This window comes from Gigantopelta aegis, chromosome 4 (genome assembly GCF_016097555.1).
Source record: "Gigantopelta aegis isolate Gae_Host chromosome 4, Gae_host_genome, whole genome shotgun sequence".
Classification (NCBI taxonomy): domain Eukaryota; kingdom Metazoa; phylum Mollusca; class Gastropoda; order Neomphalida; family Peltospiridae; genus Gigantopelta; species Gigantopelta aegis.
Window position 1 is genome coordinate 90,817,451 of NC_054702.1, and position 21,482 is coordinate 90,838,932.

General features: G+C 35.1%; 1 protein-coding gene across 1 annotated transcript in view; it reads right to left on the minus strand.

The window, feature by feature from the left end:
- The window catches only part of LOC121371399 (kinesin-like protein KIF26B), a 217,361-nt gene that overhangs the window by 36,231 nt on the left and 159,648 nt on the right, over positions 1-21,482 (minus strand). Inside the window, exons 9-10 of the mRNA XM_041497266.1 lie at positions 16,234-16,327; positions 727-924 (exon numbers count right to left, since the gene is read on the minus strand). Of these exons, the coding sequence (XP_041353200.1) occupies positions 727-924; positions 16,234-16,327 (292 nt within the window). The remainder of the gene's footprint in view (positions 1-726; positions 925-16,233; positions 16,328-21,482) is intronic.

Sequence of the window (21,482 nt, forward strand, 5' to 3'; positions counted from 1 at the left end):
ATGTTTGTCGGTTTTTTCCCCAACATTATTTATGGTCTATTTGCATATCTTGGTAAAGCACATACGGTAGTATCTGACCATGTTTACCTTTGTGGGGTCGGGCATTACCAGATTAATTGCAACATTTTTCTCAAATAGAATATAATGATGACAGCTCGGCATGAATCCTAAATTATTATATTTATTAATAATTCAATGGTTTGATGGGGTTTTTCACAGTTCCGAAAATAGTCCATACTTTTCAGTAACATTCACAATAATAACAAGGAAACCTAATTTCCATTAATCTAAACACTATACAGAACAGGTATAATTGTTACCGTAAAATCCCTCTAAACTAGACCCTCAGTAAACTGGAATTCCCTCAAACTGGATTTTTTACATGGTCCCATGGCTGTCCGGTATTTAACCAAATGGTTTGTCAGTTTCTTAATGATTTTAGAAAAAACTATATTTCTAGTATAGACTTTCTGAAATGGAATGCCTACAGGTTTGCAATAAACCACTGGTGGTCCTAACTAATAATTGGTGGACAAACCAACAAACATTCAGTGTCATATCAGAAAACAATGTTGAAATGATATTCACAAGAATATATGTTCAAATAACCAACTTGCAAGAAAGAAAAATATTTAAGACTTTGTATGCTACATGCAGTAACCACAGCCTTCAGCTTACAGTACAATAAAAGAAGGAAAGAGATTTATATTTATATTTTTTACTTACTTTGAGCAACATCAACGAGCAGGTCTCGCAGAATCTCTTGTTTCCCAGTGACTTCCACTGCCGAGACTCGAACAGAGAACCTCGCCCCCGTCTTCTCCTTCTGTTCGTTTATCAGACGGAAGAGCCAGGCAATGGAACAAGGTACGATGCCCAGTGTTTGAGGAGAATGATCTCGGCCTATCATGGTGTATGATTTACCTGAAACAAACAACAACAGATTCTAAGATTAACTCAACAGACACAGTGGCAATCTTGGCAAATAAAACAGACAAAAAGTATTAGAATATATACAAAATTGTATTAATGAAAAATGTTATGGAGAAATTCCTAAAACCAGTTTTTTTTTAAATCAAATTACTAAAAGATAATTTATTGATGGTTATGCTGCATAAATCTGTTCTTTTGGCATCATTGTTTTGAATGATTCCCCTTCATGTAGCCTTGCAAATGTATGTAGTTTAAATTCTGAAGTCTTTTACTGTACCCATATGTCACTTGCATATACTCAGTGTTTAGAACCAGAACCATCACATAATCAATATTCCAAACAGCAGCTTTGTGATATTTGGTTTGTGAGTGGGACACACACTGGTGTGTGTTGTCTTTAATCTGACTGCCATATTACAGAAAATACATTTTGGTATCATTTTAAATCACCATTATATTAAATCATAAATACACATGCTAATCATTTCAAACAGGATCAGATAGTCACTGTTGACAAGTTAAATATTTGTCAATTTAGTTAAGAGCTGTTCTGAAAAAAAAGAGCTCCTATGATGGGGTGTGGGGGTTGGGGTGGGGAGGGGGTAATGTCATAACAAGGGGAGATGAAGGCAATATCAGTGGCTATATCACTAAACACACGAAAATAGATATATGCACAATGGCTATTTAACTGTTCAAATGAAAATAGTTTTATGCACTGTCGCCATTATCACCAGTCTAAAGTAAAGTTTCTTTTATTTAACGATGCCACTAGAGTACATTGATTTTTTATCTTATCATGTCAAACATATGGTCATTCTGACACTGTTTTTTTAGAGGAAACCCGCTGTCGCCACATAGGCTATTCTTTTTATGACAGGCAGCAAGGGATCTTTTATTTGCACTTCCCATAGGCAGGATTGCACAAACCATGGCCTTTGTTGAACCAGTTATGGATCACTGGTCAGTGTAAGTGGTTTACACCTACCCATTGAGCCTTGCGGAGCACTCACTTAGAGTTTGGAGTCAGTATCTGAATTAAAAATCCCATGCCTTGACTGGGATCCGAACCCAGTACCTACCAGCCTGTAGACCGATGGCTAACCACGATGCCACAGAGGCCGGTATATCACCAATCTAATGCAAACAGATATATATATATATATATGGACAGTGGCTATATCACCAGTCTAATGTAAACAGATATATATGCACAGTGGCTATATCACCAGTCTAATGCAAACAGATACATATGCACAGTGGCTATATCACCAATCTAGTGTACATATATGTATACATAGAGTGGCTATATATCATGGCTCAAATGAAAACAGCTGTATGCACAGTGGCTATATGACCAATCTGGTGCAAACAGATATATGTCTCAAACTTGTGTTACTAATCACCAAACGCTATTTATTTTCTTATTCCTCCTTTCTGCTCTACCAGCTCCCAGAGACTGCTCTGTGTTCTCCATACATCCAGTGACCATACATCAATCCATTGAAAACAAATAAATCGAGCCTTCCACAGTAGTCATCAATTATTTACCTATCAATATACAAATCTAATATAGATCAGGCAGCCAGGGATGATGGCTGTGCTGGTTCTGACGATCCATCATGTCTAACCATTACGGTAAATACTCACAAGTCAAGGCTGGGCAAAGAGTAACTGACCATCATAAGGATGCATGGTTCTCATAATACATGTATGCTTGAGTTTTTGCCAATATCTTACAGTGTGTTGTGGAGGAAATGCTTCATATGGGCTTTATTGCATACAGTTTTCTTGTGTGTATCAGTGAGAGTACTTTCACCAAGTAGACATGCTTTAAATTAAAATGTTTTGCTCTCAGATGGGGGTAGGATTGAGGTGGGGATGGGGTAGGGTTGAGGTGGGAATGGGGGTAGGGTTGAGGTGGGAATGGAGGTAGGGTTGAGGTAGGGATGAGGTGGGAATGGAGGTGGGGATGGAGGTAGGGTTGAGGTGGGGATGGAGGTAGGGTTTTTCCATCCCATGATCGGTAGATCAAAGGCCAAGGTATGTCATGTCTTGCTTATGGGAAAGTTCATATAAAAGATCACTTGCTGCTTTTAAGGAGTAGACATTTTCTAGACAAAATGTTGACGTAACCATCTGTTAGACAATAAACAGCCATAGTTTAAAATGTGCTGATGTGCTGTTTAATAAATATTCCTTTTCTTTCTGAGACTACCACATGGCTGGTTCATAAAACTTTAATCTTGTCTCAAAAACTTAGATTCAAAAGTACAAGCAGTATGTGTCCAACACTAGACTTAAATTCATAAAGTCCTATACAGTAAAACCTGTCTAAACTGGAACAAACCGGAATCCTGTCAAAACCAGCCAAATTTCATAGTGTCGAATTTTCTATATTCTAAAATGCTACCCTCTAAACTCCAGGGGCCTAATTCACAAAGCATCCTCTTTGCAAGTCTTTTAGCATTGCACTGCGAGATCGCAAAGTTGTGAGACTTTAGTGAATTAGGCCCCCAGATCCTGTCTAAATAAAATAAATATTAGGTCCCTGGCATGATCTGATTTAGACCGGTTTTACTGTATTTATAATACCATATCCCCCCAGGTACCCTACTTTTAATTACTGAACACCTTCAAATAGCTACACTGCAAAGACCAAAAGTTTAGAAGAAAAAAGTCACTTGAATGATTGTGAAATGATGCGGTATAGCATTGCCATGTATTAAGTGCAGACTTGTGTTGTTAGTACCGGGCTGACGGTGTTACCAGCGGTAGAGAATGGAACCCGTCTTTAATATGAATACCATCAGCTGCTGGTAATGAAGAGAAAATGAGAAATATCTTGCAGTACCGAATTGCTGTGCCAACTCCCATGTTCAGAACAGTGGGGAGCAGACGTTTTGTATCTACACACCCAGACTAATTAAATTAACATAATCACCCATATTAAATGAAAACATATGTCATGGAGACAAAACATATTTTGTAATTTGTAACATATTCAGTGATGTTCGGCATTATTGAAAGAGAATACATTCCAGCAAGCCTTAAAGTGTGAGACTTATTTGTTTTTACAGCAGGACAAAATTCTCAAAGGCTAAACATGAAAAAGATTTTTTTTTTAACTTTTTAAAATAGTATTTTTTCTGCTACTATCCTTTTTTTCAGTAGAATAATAATAACAAGAAGAATTCCACAGAATTAAATGTCTCGCCATAAACATTTTCGGTGCTCTGTGATGAACATCCATAATTACAACCATTAACCAAGTTTCTTATAGTTTGTGAGAAACGCAAAATTTGAATGAAAAAGTTAACGCCATCACTGCCGCCACCACTATCGGAAAAGTAATACCTACATCTCACCTTTTTACTTTGTAAAGGCGAGACAAAAAAATAATCATACAAAAAGTTAAAATGCCACATCATAATGTCTATATATATATTTATTACCTCAGCAGGCACTCATAAGGGGGAAAATAAAAATCACAATTTCTCACTGAGAAATTATCATGCATTGGTTTAACGTACACTACTATTGGATGATTTGATGCCAACAAACCAATCACTTTGTCAGTACTATATGTGACGTCATCACGATTTGGCAAAGCACACAATGACGTCACGTAGTTTAAAGCCTTTGCATTTACGTCTTTCTGGTTTCAGTGTTAAACTTGTAATAAAATAGTTGTTTAATAGAATTCATTATAGATTTTTTTTTTTACAGAATATATAGAACTTTGGGTTTTGAAAATAATCTGTGAACCATGAATAAAATACAAAGTTAAAGCAATACCCAGAACAGTAAAGTAGTTTACGTCATTTCTATATAGATGGACGTGTAGCCGATGTAGGCTATACTGAAAATAAAGGCTTTTAAAAAACCCCAAAATAGCTGGGGTAATAAACAGAATAACAGACTCAGTACCAGTTATTATCAAATTTATGTCCCTCGTGAAATCATTTTCACTCAGGACATAAATTTGATAATAACTGGTAACTTGTTTATTATTCTCTATATACATATATTTATACAAAAATATAACTATTTTAAATTTACAAAGTGAAAAACCCCAAAACATCATGATATATTGGGTTGAAAAATTATAGGCTGATATCAAACATGACAAGAACATTTCAAACTTTTCTTGTAGTTTAAAAAGCTATTTCTAAGAGTCTCTAGACATGTTTTTTTAACAAGCATATAGATTTCAAGTTCCTGACCCCCAGAATACCACAAATGGCTGAGTGTCATACTGTGGTGCCACAACAACAAGTCTCCCACTGGGGCTCTCTGTCTAATGCTGACAACTGTGTAAATGATACACGCTAGAGGAGCCCTCCCTGCAGGCCACCAGTTTCATCAGTAGACAAAACATCCAGCCATTCCTCCACTGACAGCTAGCCACTGCCAAGCCAAATAAATTGCCCACCTTGTTCAAACTGACCACTGGATTTCCAACAAGCAAATGCCATGTTCTTTCTAATCTCCATGGAGGTCTCTGCTCCAGTGGAACACAGTAAAGCTATTTACTTATTTAGCAGACAGGTACAGGTGTGCACAAAAACTTATCAACAATCCTCACTTATGATTTGTTGTTCAGTGTTCTATATATGGCTGGGTTTGTTTCAATATTCAATAATTAATTTCCATTACATTCATTACAACATAACGTCATCCCATTGGTCCAGATGTACATGTATCAATGGGAGTCTGTTCATTACTCAAATAATGTAGAAATTATGTCGTCAGGGAACATAATATCTGATCATGTCATTTTATATGGGCAAGTTGACTTATTAAGCGTTACTGTTTATGGACCAAAAATAATTCGAAACAAAGTATGAAGCTTTATTGTTATTATTAGCATTCAATGATTCAAATTTAATTTAAAAATCATTCGCAAACTTATGTGATGATTTTTTTCATACCCTGATAAATGTAAAACAAATAACAGAAAATCCTTACTAATATTTTGTAAATAGATAGATAGATAATTAGTTTAACGTGCTCATATACCACTAGGGTTTCGAACATATGAACTTTGCTCATGATCTCATGATAAGCCCAATTTCCATTAATGGTTAAATAATTTAAATATTTAAATCAATAGTCCATCACATGTACGTTGAATACTGTTCAAAAATATTCACACTGATTGAATGTACACCTGTCAGACATTAATTATACTTTAAATATCTCTAAAATATGTTTCTAATTTTGTATTATTGTTCAGTCAATTCCTGAGAATATATTTTTTATTGAAGAAAATTTAAGAAAAATCAGAAGAAACACTTAATGACCGAAAATTCCATCACAGGAAAAGGATAAGCACCAAAAAAGACATAGGAAATGTTGCCAATCCTATTTTAAATATTGTAAATAAATTTGGTTTTAAAAATGTTTTTACGGTGGGTTTATTTGTTTTGTTTTGTTTTGCTTTGGTTTTGTTTGGGGGGGGGGGGGGGGGTTTAATTGTAAGTTTTTTCCTCATTATGTTCAAATATGCAAAGATGCACCTACCATATACCAAATAGAGTGTCAGGTACCAACAAAAACATTTTGTTTTAAATTGTGGCGTACAACCTGATTGCACCTTGCTTTAAAGTACAAAATCACATGGAATACTAAAATATGTATGTGACTGGGCATGCATGACCTGTCTGAATCTGCCACCTTATGTTCAGCAGACTTACACTAATGCTATCACTGATGCATCAACAACTTCACCAGTCAATCTGCTCAGCTTCGGTAAGACGCTGAATATTTCCAAGAGTTATCCTGACAGTCCTAAGGGGGGATAATCCTATCCAATTCTCCACTCAGCAGGGCTAATTAGCAAGTGTTTGTTTGATTTCTCACAGTGAAGAGTATATTATGTTAACTGATGGGAACTTAGCTGTAATGTGGGTATGACATATGAGTCACAAGTTTACAGAAATTCTGGAGATAATGTGACATGATACAAAACAGATATGAGTTTTAGACCCTCAAAAAGGACTACATAGTTAAATGACAATATAAATATAATGACTGTAGTTTTAATCCAATTTACGAACAAATGAACTAATAGACCACTGAACAAATACAAGTACAAATTTCATTTCATTAGTAATTTATTTTCTTTTTTAAATGATTCATTTTTAGTTAAATCTTGATTTACTAGACACATTCCTCAGATAAATGGTTAGTGAGACAGTTCTGTGTAGTAACCATGCATGCACATCCCCAATGAACAGTGAAAAGTCTGGGTTGGAGTCTATACTAAAATATGAACTCAGCATTTACCAGTGTTAAGTTTCTCCCCTTGACCTAATCATGGCAATGCCAGGTGTAGGGGCCAAGGAAGACACGCTTCTTGGAAGGATATGGGCATGTAAAACCAGTGTAACGTAAAGTGCTAAGTTTGATGGCTCAACCACAATACACTCGAGGGGGAAAAACAGTATGCTCTGCTGCATCTTTTGACTAATGAGGTGGTGGTGATGGTGGCAAGGTCTTCAAAATGTAATATTTAACATGTAGCATGAAAATATATGTACATGTGTACTTCAGTAAATGAATATTTTTCTAAATAGAATATTCTTTTAAGTATAAAAAAATTTGAAAACAACTGTGCTTTGGACCAACAAGAAGTGGGACCAGCAAACACGTTTTAAAAAATAATTTCTGTCTCAGAGATCGAGAATTGGTCCCAAACTGGGTAAATATGGCTTTCCCCACTACTGCTGTGCTGATAACATTATGAATTTCTAACTTAAGAGAATATACTCATTCATTTCAGAACATCTTGTATTGCCAATATTTTGACAGAAATTTATAAAGCATATACATGTATATCAACACGCATTTGCAAGTTTAGGACATTTACCGTGAGATAACAAAATGTTTAATTTAAACCAACTTCAACCATCTGTTTGTATGCATCAAAGAGATAAGTAACTAGGGTGAAGTATCCATCTAAAACCAGTAAAATCCTGTGTTTTGGTAACAAATGAACACAAATGTTATGGCATCCCTAATCAGTTATCTTAACACACATACAACATACAATTACCACACGCTTATCTCTTTAACAGGTAAAGACATCTTAAATAACAAGCTACTGTCTTGTAGTAAATTTTCCCATTTGGCAACAAATTGATATTGGCAAGGTAAATGTTAGCAACAAGACTATTTTTTAAACTGTCATAAAAATGAGAGATATATATTTCATAAAAGTTGATTGAATTTTTCTTAAACATGGCAAGAAGAAGTATGAAAATTATCTCTGTTTCAGGTGGAATTTCTAGCTTCAGTGAGTTTGGGGTATAGTTCTTGCTTAAATAATATTTTTCAATTAATTTTATTTGTAATTCTGGATCTTTTTCTTCAATTTTTCACAAGCTACATGAGTAGCCCAGTGAGTAAGATGAACTAATTCTGTATTAGAATGATTTGTAATTAATGTTTTCCCCCATTTATTGGCTCCCTCCCAGAGTGAGTTTAACAACTCACTGGGTAGGTGTAATTTCCAATTTCCTATTTCTCACTCTTTAACCTCTTAAAACTAATAATTAATTCACTATCCTGAACAGACAGCCAAGATGACTTAGATATACTACCCCAGGACTGCATGCTTAAATTTCAATTGTACAAGTGTAGGAAGGTGCCAAAAAGTGGGCAGCACACACACACACACACACACACACACACACACACACACATACTCACACTCACACTCACACTCACACTCACACTCACACTCACACTCACACACACACACACACACACACACACACATATATAAATACATGTATAAATATATAAAAAGCATTGCTGCTGCTAAAACGTGGGGGGGCACATGCCCCCCTGCCACCCCCCCCCCCCCCCACGTCCTACAAATCAAGTTATGAAATGAACTGTATGATTTATGACTATGAAAGCCAAATCTACAGCTCCTACATCAACATCTGCTATGACTTGGTGTTACGAGACGCTCAGTGTGACAAGGATTTATGCTACAGCACCAAACATGATACCTACAGACTAACACAGCCATGATAATCAGAGAAACACAAGCAAACAGTAGCCTCGTATATCGTCAAGCAGAATCAACAGCTACATCTGAAATAATTCTCTCCAAATTATAAAATAATTACATGCAACCGATCCTGGCATTCCATTTGCACTGTTAAGGAGCTGTGCCTGTAGGAAATGTGAATGTTGATGGAAATATGACAAACTCCTCTGATTACTACACCCGATAATCTTCAAAATTATAAAGTAAACAAGAGCTTGGCTTGATTCTATTAGTCAAGGGGAAGCAGGAAATGTTAGTGGAATGTGGCACCCATGGTGGAAATTTTGAGTTTTCCTGTTGGAAATGAGATTCATGCACATTCTGCCATGACCGTGTGCCGTCTGCCGTGCTTCATGCTCAGGGTAATATTACTTTAGTTTCAACAATTGGTGAACAAGCACTCACTGTAACACAAGAGTTTGATTGCCTTGACTCTTATCAAAATACAGTTTGTATTACTAACACATTCTAAGATAAAAACTAAATATATATTCACTATTGGTAACACAAAAAAATTATTATACCCATAATCAGAAATTTAAAATGTTTAATATATATTGACAGCTAAAAGAAACTTTACACACATAAAATTTGAATAATTTGATAAATACTGTTGCTAATTGAAAAGAATCAACACTTTGCATGTATCACGAAGTGCATTGTGACTGGATGTTGAACTTCATTTTACTTTCGTATCCCACCATATCGTTTGTTGGTTTTCTATAATAGAATTTCAAGCCTTGTAAAGTTTCTTTTGGACATCAGTGTATTTCTAGAACATATAAATGTTTTCATTTTTTTTGAAATTACAAATTTATGATGATACATTTTTTGAGAAATGAAGCCACAAGATAAGCACACAAAATAATCAAAATATTTTTTTTCCTTCCATAAAAAATATCTTGGCACAATATTATTTGATATTCTAGTATTATTTACTTTTAAGTAGTAGGAGGCACGTGATCTCTTCTTAAATTCAGCATCGAGAGAGCAAGATGTTCTATAAATGACTGATATCAAATGAACCTAAGATATAGCCTCATACTACAGCTAGAGAAAGCAACAACCATGAGCAGTATATTCACATAAACATGCACCCACTGATTCTGGCCAAACGCCAGCTCAAAACATCTAGCAGGTCATAACTTTACCTCAAGTTGCTTTATGACTAAAATGTAGTTTGATAGGTCATTATTTCGGCTATGGGTTTTTTTCGAATGAAGATCAAATATGACTGGATTTTCATTTGATTATTTTTTTCAGTGTCAGTAAAATATGAAATACTGCATACATGTAGTGTTAAAATAATTTTATAAAAAAAACATCACCAGAAAAGCTTGTCTGTTTAGTGAATTGAACCATTATTCAGAAGCTCTACAAGATCTGCATACATGATAAACTACACACAGATTACTGTTAGTTTTTATACCCACTCAGAAATCCCATAATCCTTGTGGAAAGTGCAAGCTAACATTTTATAATCTTTGATGTGCATTAAGACTTTTTCCTGTGTCTAAGTTTAATGTGTTTTTTCTTGAAAACTATCAATTCACAAGTTGTTTATTATTGGAAGTCAGTGGGTTGCTGGGTTGTGTTTTTCTATCTGTGCCACACACACTGTTGGAAACAATTAGAAGTCAGTGTGCTTTCTGCAAAGTGCCACAGCTGACTGAAAGCAAAAACAAACATTTTGGGCTTGCTATCTACTCATGAAGATGTTTCTACTCTGTGTCATTAACTGCAGTAACAGAACACATCTTTTTCTCTTTTTTTAAAGCATGTAATGGTAAAAACAAAACTTTCTTTATCTTAATATACTATAACACTGGCATAGGAAGTGGGGGGGGGGGGGGGTCAAGGGGGCATATGCCCTCCATTTTTCAGATATTTTGCTTTATATTTGCTTTACAATAGTGTAAAAGTGTAAATATAAAAGTGTGCCCCCCCCCCCCCCCACACACACACACACACTTTTTGGCACCTTCCTACGCCACTGCTATAAGTTTATACTCAAAAAGTTTTAAAAAATTAACAATTAAGCCTTTCTGCAAATGGATTAATTGAATAGAGTTTTATGAACAAATATTTAGTTTTTAGTCTTATTCAAATACATGTACATGTATATCTATTAACAAGAAATATTTTGAAGACAATTTTACAAAACAAAAATAAACAACCTTTATAATGGTCTTACTGGTTAAGTAGACTTGAATAAAGTTATACTTTTTGCTTGAGTACCTATTTAGAATGGCTGCCATTTGTACTAGAGTAATGTTACTGGGGGTGGGGGATGCTATGATGCAACATACATTGCAATATTAATTATATAATTAGTATATCATGATAAGCAACTTCATATGCATTATCTATCTATCTTTACAAGTGAAACGTCAAATAGAGACTTGAATAAAGTAAAAACAAGACATGTACTGAATTATTGATGATGTTCAGAAATATGCTGATTCAACATTTTATTTAATATTCTCAGCTTCTACTTTTATCCTAATCACATTGCCGCCAGGATCAGCGATATTTGCTTTTTAAATGGGACTGATATCATTTATATCAAACGTCACTGTCAGCCTTTTTAAATCACAGATACACAGATTGATTTCTCAAGAAACTCAGACATGACAGGCAATACAATTTCTGTTGATACAGCAAATAAGTCAGTCCGACAGACACGGACTTGAAACCTTCCATCTATTCTGTGGTATTAATGCAATTTGCGGCCCACCACAGGACACTGAATTGAAACCACTTCTCCTGCGATGAACACTACTGGTCACCCGTTGTATGGATCCCGCTTATACGCCACAGCAAATACGATGTGGCATCTACAATTTACACACAGGGAGAAATAAGATGGAGGAAAATTGAACTGGCACCTGCATAATTTCCAGTGTTCAATCAAGTACAGTTACATTGGACGACATTCCTCAGATGTGTGGGCATGATGAGTTCTGAGGGCATCTTCAAGACAACATTTCATTATAGCATTAAGCACGTGTACAACTTCAAAAGTTGTAAAACCGAGGTACGAATATGACTATAATCATTCTGGCACCTTGTGAATTCCACTGTTCAATCCTTCTCATACCTTGCCAAGAAATTCAGAGCTCTGCTGGTTAGTTCAAGCAGAAGTGAATGTAAACTGTTCTCAATGAGATTTGTTTATTCTCATAATTTTTTAATTATACTACTCAACTACTGGTAGTATGGATACCATTATACCAAATATATGTCATGATAAACATTTTGAGCACATCTCAAATTTGTGCAACATGTGATCAATGAGATTATGCAGTTTTGATGTTCCATACATCACTATAGTAAAGCATGACTACAATTAGGTATGTCATCCATCAAACACAATAGATGTAGTTGCTTTACTTTATATATATATATATATATATATATATATATTATTTCAAAATCGCAAGTGAAAGTTGAGTACCAGTAGCTTATACCCAACTAAGGCTCAAGTATGTCATCCTGGGGTTAACTGTCAGTGGTTAGTGAGAGTGAAGTCAGTGTATTGGCTCTTGGTACCTAGTCTATAAATCACTAAAATGGTTCACCTGCAATACAAGTCATCATGTTAAAACAGGAAGAAGACTTTTGTTAATGCCACAAAAGGACTGGACCCGGTGGTGCCATGGTTAAGCCATTGGACATAAGGCTGGTAGGTACAGGGTTCGAAGCCTGGTACTGGCTCCCACCCAGAGTGAGTTTAATGACTCAGTGGGTAGGTGTAAGACCACTACACCTTCTTCTCTATCTCCAACCAGTAACAACTAACCCACTGTCCTGGACAGACAGTCCAGATAGCTGAGATGTGTGCCCAGGACAGCGTGCTTGAATCTTAATTGGATATAAGCACGAAAATGAGTTGAAATGAAATGAAATGCCACAATTCTTAATTGATAAAACATCATGACAAAGAGTCTTGGTCAAAATACCCACAGCATTATTTCATACAGGGATTTAATTATTAATGTTTTAATTTTTACAATTTTTAATTTGATGTTCTTTTTTAAAATTGGAAGGTATCGTACTGTCATATATTTTAGTGAGCTATATATGTATTTGGTACAATATAATAAACTGGTATGATTTAAGAAGATTATTTCAACAAACTGACAACATTAATAAACTGACTGAATTTGAGGGTGGTCTGAAACCTCATTAACTTGTCTTTAAGTATAGATCCAATGTATTTAGAAACTCTCCATAATTGACAAAGCATTCGGCTTCATTAAAGAATATTAGATGTGACATACAGATGTGGTTATAAAAATTCCTCGGAATAAGGCCCATCATCACCATATAGCCAGATACAAGAGAATCAGCATTAGTGATGAGAACGTCATGTGGAATGTATCGTAGTGAAATGAGCTTAGTTAAACCTCGGTCACACAGAGTTGTGATTGTGGTAGAGAGCTACACACATTACACACCACACTAAACAAATAGGACTAAATTGGCAAGGTTTAGAACTACGTTTTTATGAGTATTTTGTTTAAACATTAATTCCATGTTCATTATGTGTATTCTGTCATTTTAAAAACACCCAACACATATTTACAGAATAAAACTAACATTATATATTAAACAGTGTAACAGCAAAAATGTGACAAGTATACAGGTAGCACTAAACCAAATAATTTCCGGCTAGGTCAAAGTTCGAGGTGCACCAAACTTTTGATAGAGAAGTTAACACCACAAGTCCTGTGCTAAAATCTGGGCTAAAAATGTATGCAATTTTATTTCATCTAGTACCACTGTGTCAAGTAGCCATGTGTTTGGAACATGTATGGGGTACCTGTTAAAAAAAAGTACTAAAATTTTGTGAGAAAGTAGGGGTGTTGTAAAACATCTGGTTATGCCGAAAATAAGCCATAAAAGGTACCATTTTCTTCAGTTAATACTTTGAGGTAGGGGTTGTAGTACTGATATTTATGGGTCAAAGTTTGGTTGATATATTGCATATAGTGCTTTTAAACACAAACCTTAACATGGTCACCTATAGGATTTTATTTGGTATAGTACAACCTACAATTAAATTACATTAACAATACACCAAAAGCAAATATATAAACATTAGACCTGCCACCTAAACCTCACTGAATCTGCATCTGGGCATGCAAATTTAAGTTTACACAATCAATTTTTTTTTATTGTTGCCTAAACATTCTGACCTATTATAAATGTGTAATTAAAATGGTTGACAAGTCTTCAATCATTTCTCTTTAAAGGTCAACAGGCTAGACGGGACACAAAATCAGTGTAGTGGAATTTCCGAGATTAACCGCTTCAAATGACGGAATAACTTCAAAGTGTGAGGTAATGGTGCACACTGCATGATGTGGCCTCGGGTCAGTCCAGCGAACTGGAAATCACCAAGGAGGTTCCTGTGGTATGGAAACTTCTGTGTGGTAATTGAGCTGCTGGAATCTGAATAAGGACCGGGGTCTCAGTGTACCGTGCACCCTAGCTCCATCAATGACAGAGGCAGGACGGGAGCTGCCTTCCATCACAGTCAGCTAGGAATGAATAAGACCTTGTCTTTAATATCATGAACCTTCCATCAATGACACTGCTGAGATGGCAAGTCTGTTACAAGATTGATAGGCCACACTGACCCAGTTGACACTGTCAGAAATAATACTGGCACAAATATAGTATGTTCCGAACTATACTGGCTTTATATACACAGCAATTTACCAGTCAGTATGACTATGCTTGGTACACTAGAATATCTGGGAAAATGTGAAGAGAAAAAAACCCCATCAAACTTTAAGAGATAGAAATGACAATGAGCAAAGAAACCCCTATAAAACTATGTGAAAACCTTGCAGTCTTGAAAAGTTGGGGGTTAGCGTGACCTGTTTAATCAATGAACAAAGACAGGACCACCCCCCAGCTATTAGTATATCAGTATATTGTTTTTATAGCATTAGTAGTGATATTTGGTTTCAGTATTTATGTGTTAACATATTTGCAAAATAACCAGCATCCTTTAAAAAAACCCTAACAAAAATGAGAATTGCAGTTACCGCCTAAGATAAAATGTATAAAACTGCTTAAATAAAACTATCACTTACATATTTTATATTATAAAAACAACTTATGTATTTAAAAAAACAACATATATATATATATTTATTTTGTTTTTACAGATGAATATTTTACTATAATAAATTAAACGAGGCTACCCTAATAATTAACTTGTGTCGGTCCCAATAGGTGTCATAATTTAAGACCACGGTTCACATCAACAACCTAGTTTAATTTGATACATCAAAATATATGACAACCTTAACAACACACATAAAGAAGTGAACAACTTGATGTTATAATTGATGTCCATATATATCTAGTGGGATGAAGAAAGTCTGAAGCTAACTGTTGCCCAAGGACCCATTCCAGGGAATTTTATTGAGATTCTAAATTGCCGTTCTGTAAAAGGTATGCAAATGTCATGCATGGTCAATAATGATAAAATGGCAAAAGGGCAAGTGTTCTTCCAAGTGATAGTAAAATGCCTTCATGCTAGTGCTTAATAGCAATTGCAATTTTTTCTCTGCTTTAATGTAATTGTGCGTGTCTGTTGATGAAAGCCGGCAAATAGGAACATAAATTTGGTGGGTAGATATATGTTCTGATCAAAATTCAGTTTCCAGAATACGACTGATTTGACCGTTTTTCAGCCAGGACACTTCAAAACATCATTACACACCATCGACCACTAGTGAACGCTAAGTGCACACAACGAAAGATTAAATGCAGTTTTGCTTTCCCCTCTCAATTTGGATTCCCTCTCACTTGTTGCATACCATAACCACTTTTCTGACTGTTTGAGCCAAAAGAGATTGATTGTGCAAAAACACTTTGAACATTCCAATACATAATCTATTGTAATTCACGAAATTTCTAGACATCAACAGATGCACCGATAAAATCTTGGTACTTTTCCAACAAGATATAAAGATTGTCGAAGCTTAAATCTTTCACCCTCTAAAAAAAAAAAAAAAAATTCCAACAAGATTTTGGACTATACTCAACAATGTCTACCAATTGCTAAAACATTCATCAGGAGTCGAGCTCCAGTCTTTGGGGTTATATACTGACATTTGTTGAGGATTTTTTTTCTCACCACTCTTTAGAGTTATTTGTCAGGCACCTGGCCTCACAAACAAGCCAGAATGATTTGTTTTCTGGGATCTACTTACCTAGCTTGGAGTGGCCAAATGTAAAAAGGCACCCATCAGCACCATTTACAACAGACTGCACGATCTCGGGAAGACTTCCAGCGCACACCTCAGCCTGCAAGAGGTTGAAACAAGAATGTCAAAATAAAGTAAAGTAATATTTAAAAACCAAACTGGCGGTATTAACGTTTTGCATTCATAAATGAAGTTTTATTAAAAATATGTTGAATTAATTGAAACCTTTCACAGATTGGAATGAATGAATGGATGGATGGATGGATGGATGGATGGATGGATGGATGGATGGATGGATGAATGAATGAATGGATGGTTGGATGAATGGATAGGAAAAAATGAATGGATGGATGGATGGATGGATGGATGAATGAATGAATGAATGAATGAATGAATGAATGAATGAATGAATGAATGAATGAATGAATGAATGAATGTCTAATGAATGAATGAATGAATGAATGAATGAATGAATGAATGAATGTCTAATGACACTCCAGCATGAAACATATATAGGCCACTGACACTGAAGGCAAAGTACAATGCCATAAAAGTAACTGTTTAATTGGTCTCTCCCTACCCTACCCACTATATTTAATTATAGCAATTACCCACTATAGTCACTCATATATTAAATCTCTCTAATAATGTTTAATTGAGACTACTCATTATGTTATCTCCAGAACTCTCATACATGTATATATGTGTTTAAATATCTTCACTCATGTATTTAAAAAATCAGACTGTCAGTTATTTAAATATTTTATTATTATTTTATCTCCCAGACTATCATAAATTTAAACTATAAATTGACACATATTTTTGTCTTAAGGCTATCATATATTTAAATTTTATACTGACATATATATATTTAAAATTCATTTTGATATATATCTTTGCCTCAAGACTGTTATACATTTAAATTTTATTTTCACTCTTAGGCATTTATATATTTATTTTATCTGAATTTCACCAATATAATTTTTTTTCAGAGTCTAATACACATATTTATTTTAAAGACTTCCATATATTTACCTCCCAAACACTCATACATTTTACCTAACGAGAAGCCACACACTTACATGTCACTAATGCTCAAACTTTGACCCTCGTGCACCTAAACATTTACATCTCACTGCTAACATAGTGACTGCAAACTTAATTTATACCCTTCCAAATTGGTGAACTACATGTAAAAACGTGTATCAGAAAAACAGGGCGACAGATGTATTACAAACACAGCCACACATTGCCCAACTGTACGCATCGTAAATTGTATTCTTGTCTAGTTTACCTCATCAACTTTCTTAACTGGAGCTTAATGAAAGATTCAGGGAAAAGAAAAACGTCCACAGAGTTACAATACCCAGAAGGAAGTACTTGCAACAAGAGGGGAGGAAAAAAACAGGAAGAAGAGTAGAACTTGTTCAAAGTAAATTAATGTGTTATTGCTTTCCTGTTTGGTATGCATCACACAACACGCTGACAGTTCAACATGGTGTATTACTAGTCCAACACGGTGTACAGCAAAATGGCAGCCCAGAATGCACCATAAAAATAGAGATGTAACATTGTCAGGCCAGGTGTTGGCAATATAAACTTTCAAGAGAATTGCAAAAATAGTGATTTAGACAGCTTTAGTTGTTTTTAAACTAAAGTTTTTGCACTTTCTACAAGGCGAATTAAGAAAAAACAGAAAGAGGGTATCTTTTGGTTTTTCCTTCTTTTTTTTTGAGACAAGGGGAAGTAATTTCTATAGTTTAGATATTAATCATTCTGTTTGTTCAAAATTAACATTACCTGAATCTATCAATGCTAGGATAAAGGTCCTAAATGTATAGACATTATCATGCATAAGGCATTACTTTGTGTGTGTGTGTGGGGGGGGGGGGGGGGGGATTGCCCTTTTTCAACTATATTTATACATAAATTTAAAACATTATTTTATTGCTTTTAATAGGTTGAATACTCCAACTTGCATAATAAGTCTGACAAATATATCACTTTATCAATAGTTCTGGATTGTGTGACCTTGTTTATATGTTTCAGTGTCCAGTAGTGTGCTTAGAAAACAGACCAATATCTAAAATAAACTGATGAAAAAAACACTTAAAATAAACTAAATGTTTTAGGGTTAATACCTTTGTACCTAGTCAGAAAACAAATAAACAGAACTGTTGTTTTTTTATGTAAAAATACATCTTGTTTTCTTACCTCAGAAGAGAAAAGGAGCAATAAATATGCTCTATTTATTAATACAACAATGTCATTGTGTGCGAGTGTGACTGTGATGCCTTAGCAACAGTATACTATTATGTACATAATCTGCAAGACTGCAGTTAAGGTTGAGGAATACAGAAAATAAACAAGAGAACAATGATATCTTGTTTTGTTCAGGTATCTATTAAAAGGCCAGATTAGCTGCTTTTCTTCTAAACAGTGCGTGTATAATGGCAATATGATGTGCATGATGTACTGTTTGTGTCTGCTGTTAGTAAGCATGTGTAGGTTCATGTATGTTCGTTGGTAGTTGATGATCTTGGGTTGCCCGGGGGGGGAACCCACTGAGCCACTGTTTTGTAAATATTTCTCCAGTAATTGACTGTGAAGAGACCCAGGTATGAGCGATTAGGCCAATACACAGTTTTCTGTTTACTTTGTGTCTTGGTGTGGCAAATACTGGAAACTAATTACAGAGTGCACAGCAATAACATCCATTTTGGAAAAAAGAAGAAGAAAAAACAACATTTACCACTGACAGAATTGTTGAAAAAAAATGTTCCATTTCAGAAAAGAAAGAAGGAAGATTGGAGAGTTCTGTTTGCTAATGACACCCCAGCAATATTGTTTAATCAGGATTGAGCTAGGTGTACAAAATAATATGTTTTGCCCCACACCATTCTCCCCATATGAGCCCATTAAATACCAAATAGAATCCATCAATGTTAAAGCATGTGACTATATAAACTATAAGCAATATAGCAATCAAACTATTGGTGAATAAAGTACAAGATCTTCAGAAAATATTTCTCTGACAATTTGAATAAAAATATCTAGTGAAGTAGATTTCAAACTTTTAAAATAATATATACAAAAATCATGTCATTTGTTTTATTTTCAAATTTAAGTGCTAATACAGCTGAACTTTTATTAAAGGTTTTTATACAAAGTTAAAACTATAGATTTATACCTATAATAAAATATCTTTAAGCAAATCACTGTTAAAGAGGTACCAATATAGAACTGGCTGGCTGGCATACGCATTACCACAAACACGCAGTCCTATCATACATGACTTGGGTGCAATTGGCGGAAAAGAAAGCATAAAATAGGCTGCCATATGTTTTAAAGAGACCAGCTCGGAAACGGGAGACTCGGGCTGGTAAAGTTGATACTACAAAAAAGCAGAAGTGTGCACCAGGTATAGAAAGCTTCGGTATAGCGGTAGCGCCAGCCTCCAACCGACACTGAAGGAAACCATAGCATTTCTCTGTCCATGTGCCGATTTCCAGGCAATTTAATCTGCGTTGTAGGGGATACGTTTCACATGCTTCATCAAGTGTGGATACAACAGAGGAAAAAACCGTTGGTGAGGAGACAGTTGCTAAATGCCTGTCTGAGCTTGTCTCTCTTTCTAAATGAAGCCCGGGCCACTCTGAGAGATCCATGCGATGATCATCTCTTCATTCACACAGACAGCTCGACTCGCCATTCGGATAAGTTACAAAACCAAACTTGTTTTCCCCATGTAAAATTGAATTTAAATTACGATCAACCTTTTTTAACCTCTAAGCCCACCCATCTCCATTAACGTTTATGGGGAATGAGTCATACTTAGTTGTTGGTTTTTTAACTTTTTAAATCTTAATTTGTCACATCCCTGTTGTCCTTATCTTTTGTTGTGACCAATGTTTTCTTGAGTTTCATTTTTACTTAATATACACAAACAGCTGTTGTTATAATTTGCTTATATTATGTTTATTCCTCAACAGCTTTTGTTTTTCATTTAAAATAACACACATAATTATAAGATTAATAAAATTTGAATTGTCTTAAAATTTTATATTTTTCTTTAAATGTGTACTTACCACTACATCCTTTAAAACAATTATTCATCTTTTATTATTTGCTAATAAATTTGTAAATGAAATAATAAAATACGATAAGAGACACATAATTTACTTAACAAAAAACAATATTTCCAATTTTCCTGCAATAAACATACCTTAAAAAACCCGTATCTTTTTATCTTTTACAAATTATTTTTACAGACATGAAAACATGATTTTTCTGTTATTTTTGTTTTGTTTTTACAAAATATTGCAGTAACATATTGTAGGAAAAAAAATCCATGTGGTTTATTTTTCAAACATTATCTTTCCTTGCAACATGCTAAATGTGTTTGTACTGTACTCTGCTATCAACAAATCCATAGACAAGGCCCATAAAGACCTAGCCATTTGGGGTACTCTCAGTGTAAAACACATCATCAGCTCTCAACCTAATACAGTATATGTAGTTATACAGAGAAACACAACACACTAGGTTACTGGTCTAGGTGGCATTGTGGTTGAACCATTAGTCATAAGGCTAGTAGGTGCAGGGTTTGTTCCAGTGTACCAGCTCTCAATCTAATACAGTACATGTAGTTATACTGAGAAACACAACACACTAGGTTACTGGTCTAGGTGGCATTGTGGTTGAACCATTAGTCATAAGGCTAGTAGGTGCAGGGTTTGTTCCAGTGTACCAGCTCTCAATCTAATACAGTACATGTAGTTATACTGAGAAACACAACACACTAGGTTACTGGTCTAGGTGGCATTGTGGTTGAACCATTAGTCATAAGGCTAGTAGGTGCAGGGTTTGTTCCAGTGTACCAGCTCTCAATCTAATACAGTACATGTAGTTATACTGAGAAACACAACACACTAGGTTACTGGTCTAGGTGGCATTGTGGTTGAACCATTAGTCATAAGGCTAGTAGGTGCAGGGTTTGTTCCAGTGTACCAGCTCTCAATCTAATACAGTACATGTAGTTATACTGAGAAACACAACACACTAGGTTACTGGTCTAGGTGGCATTGTGGTTGAACCATTAGTCATAAGGCTAGTAGGTGCAGGGTTTGTTCCAGTGTACCAGCTCTCAATCTAATACAGTACATGTAGTTATACTGAGAAACACAACACACTAGGTTACTGGTCTAGGTGGCATTGTGGTTGAACCATTAGTCATAAGGCTAGTAGGTGCAGGG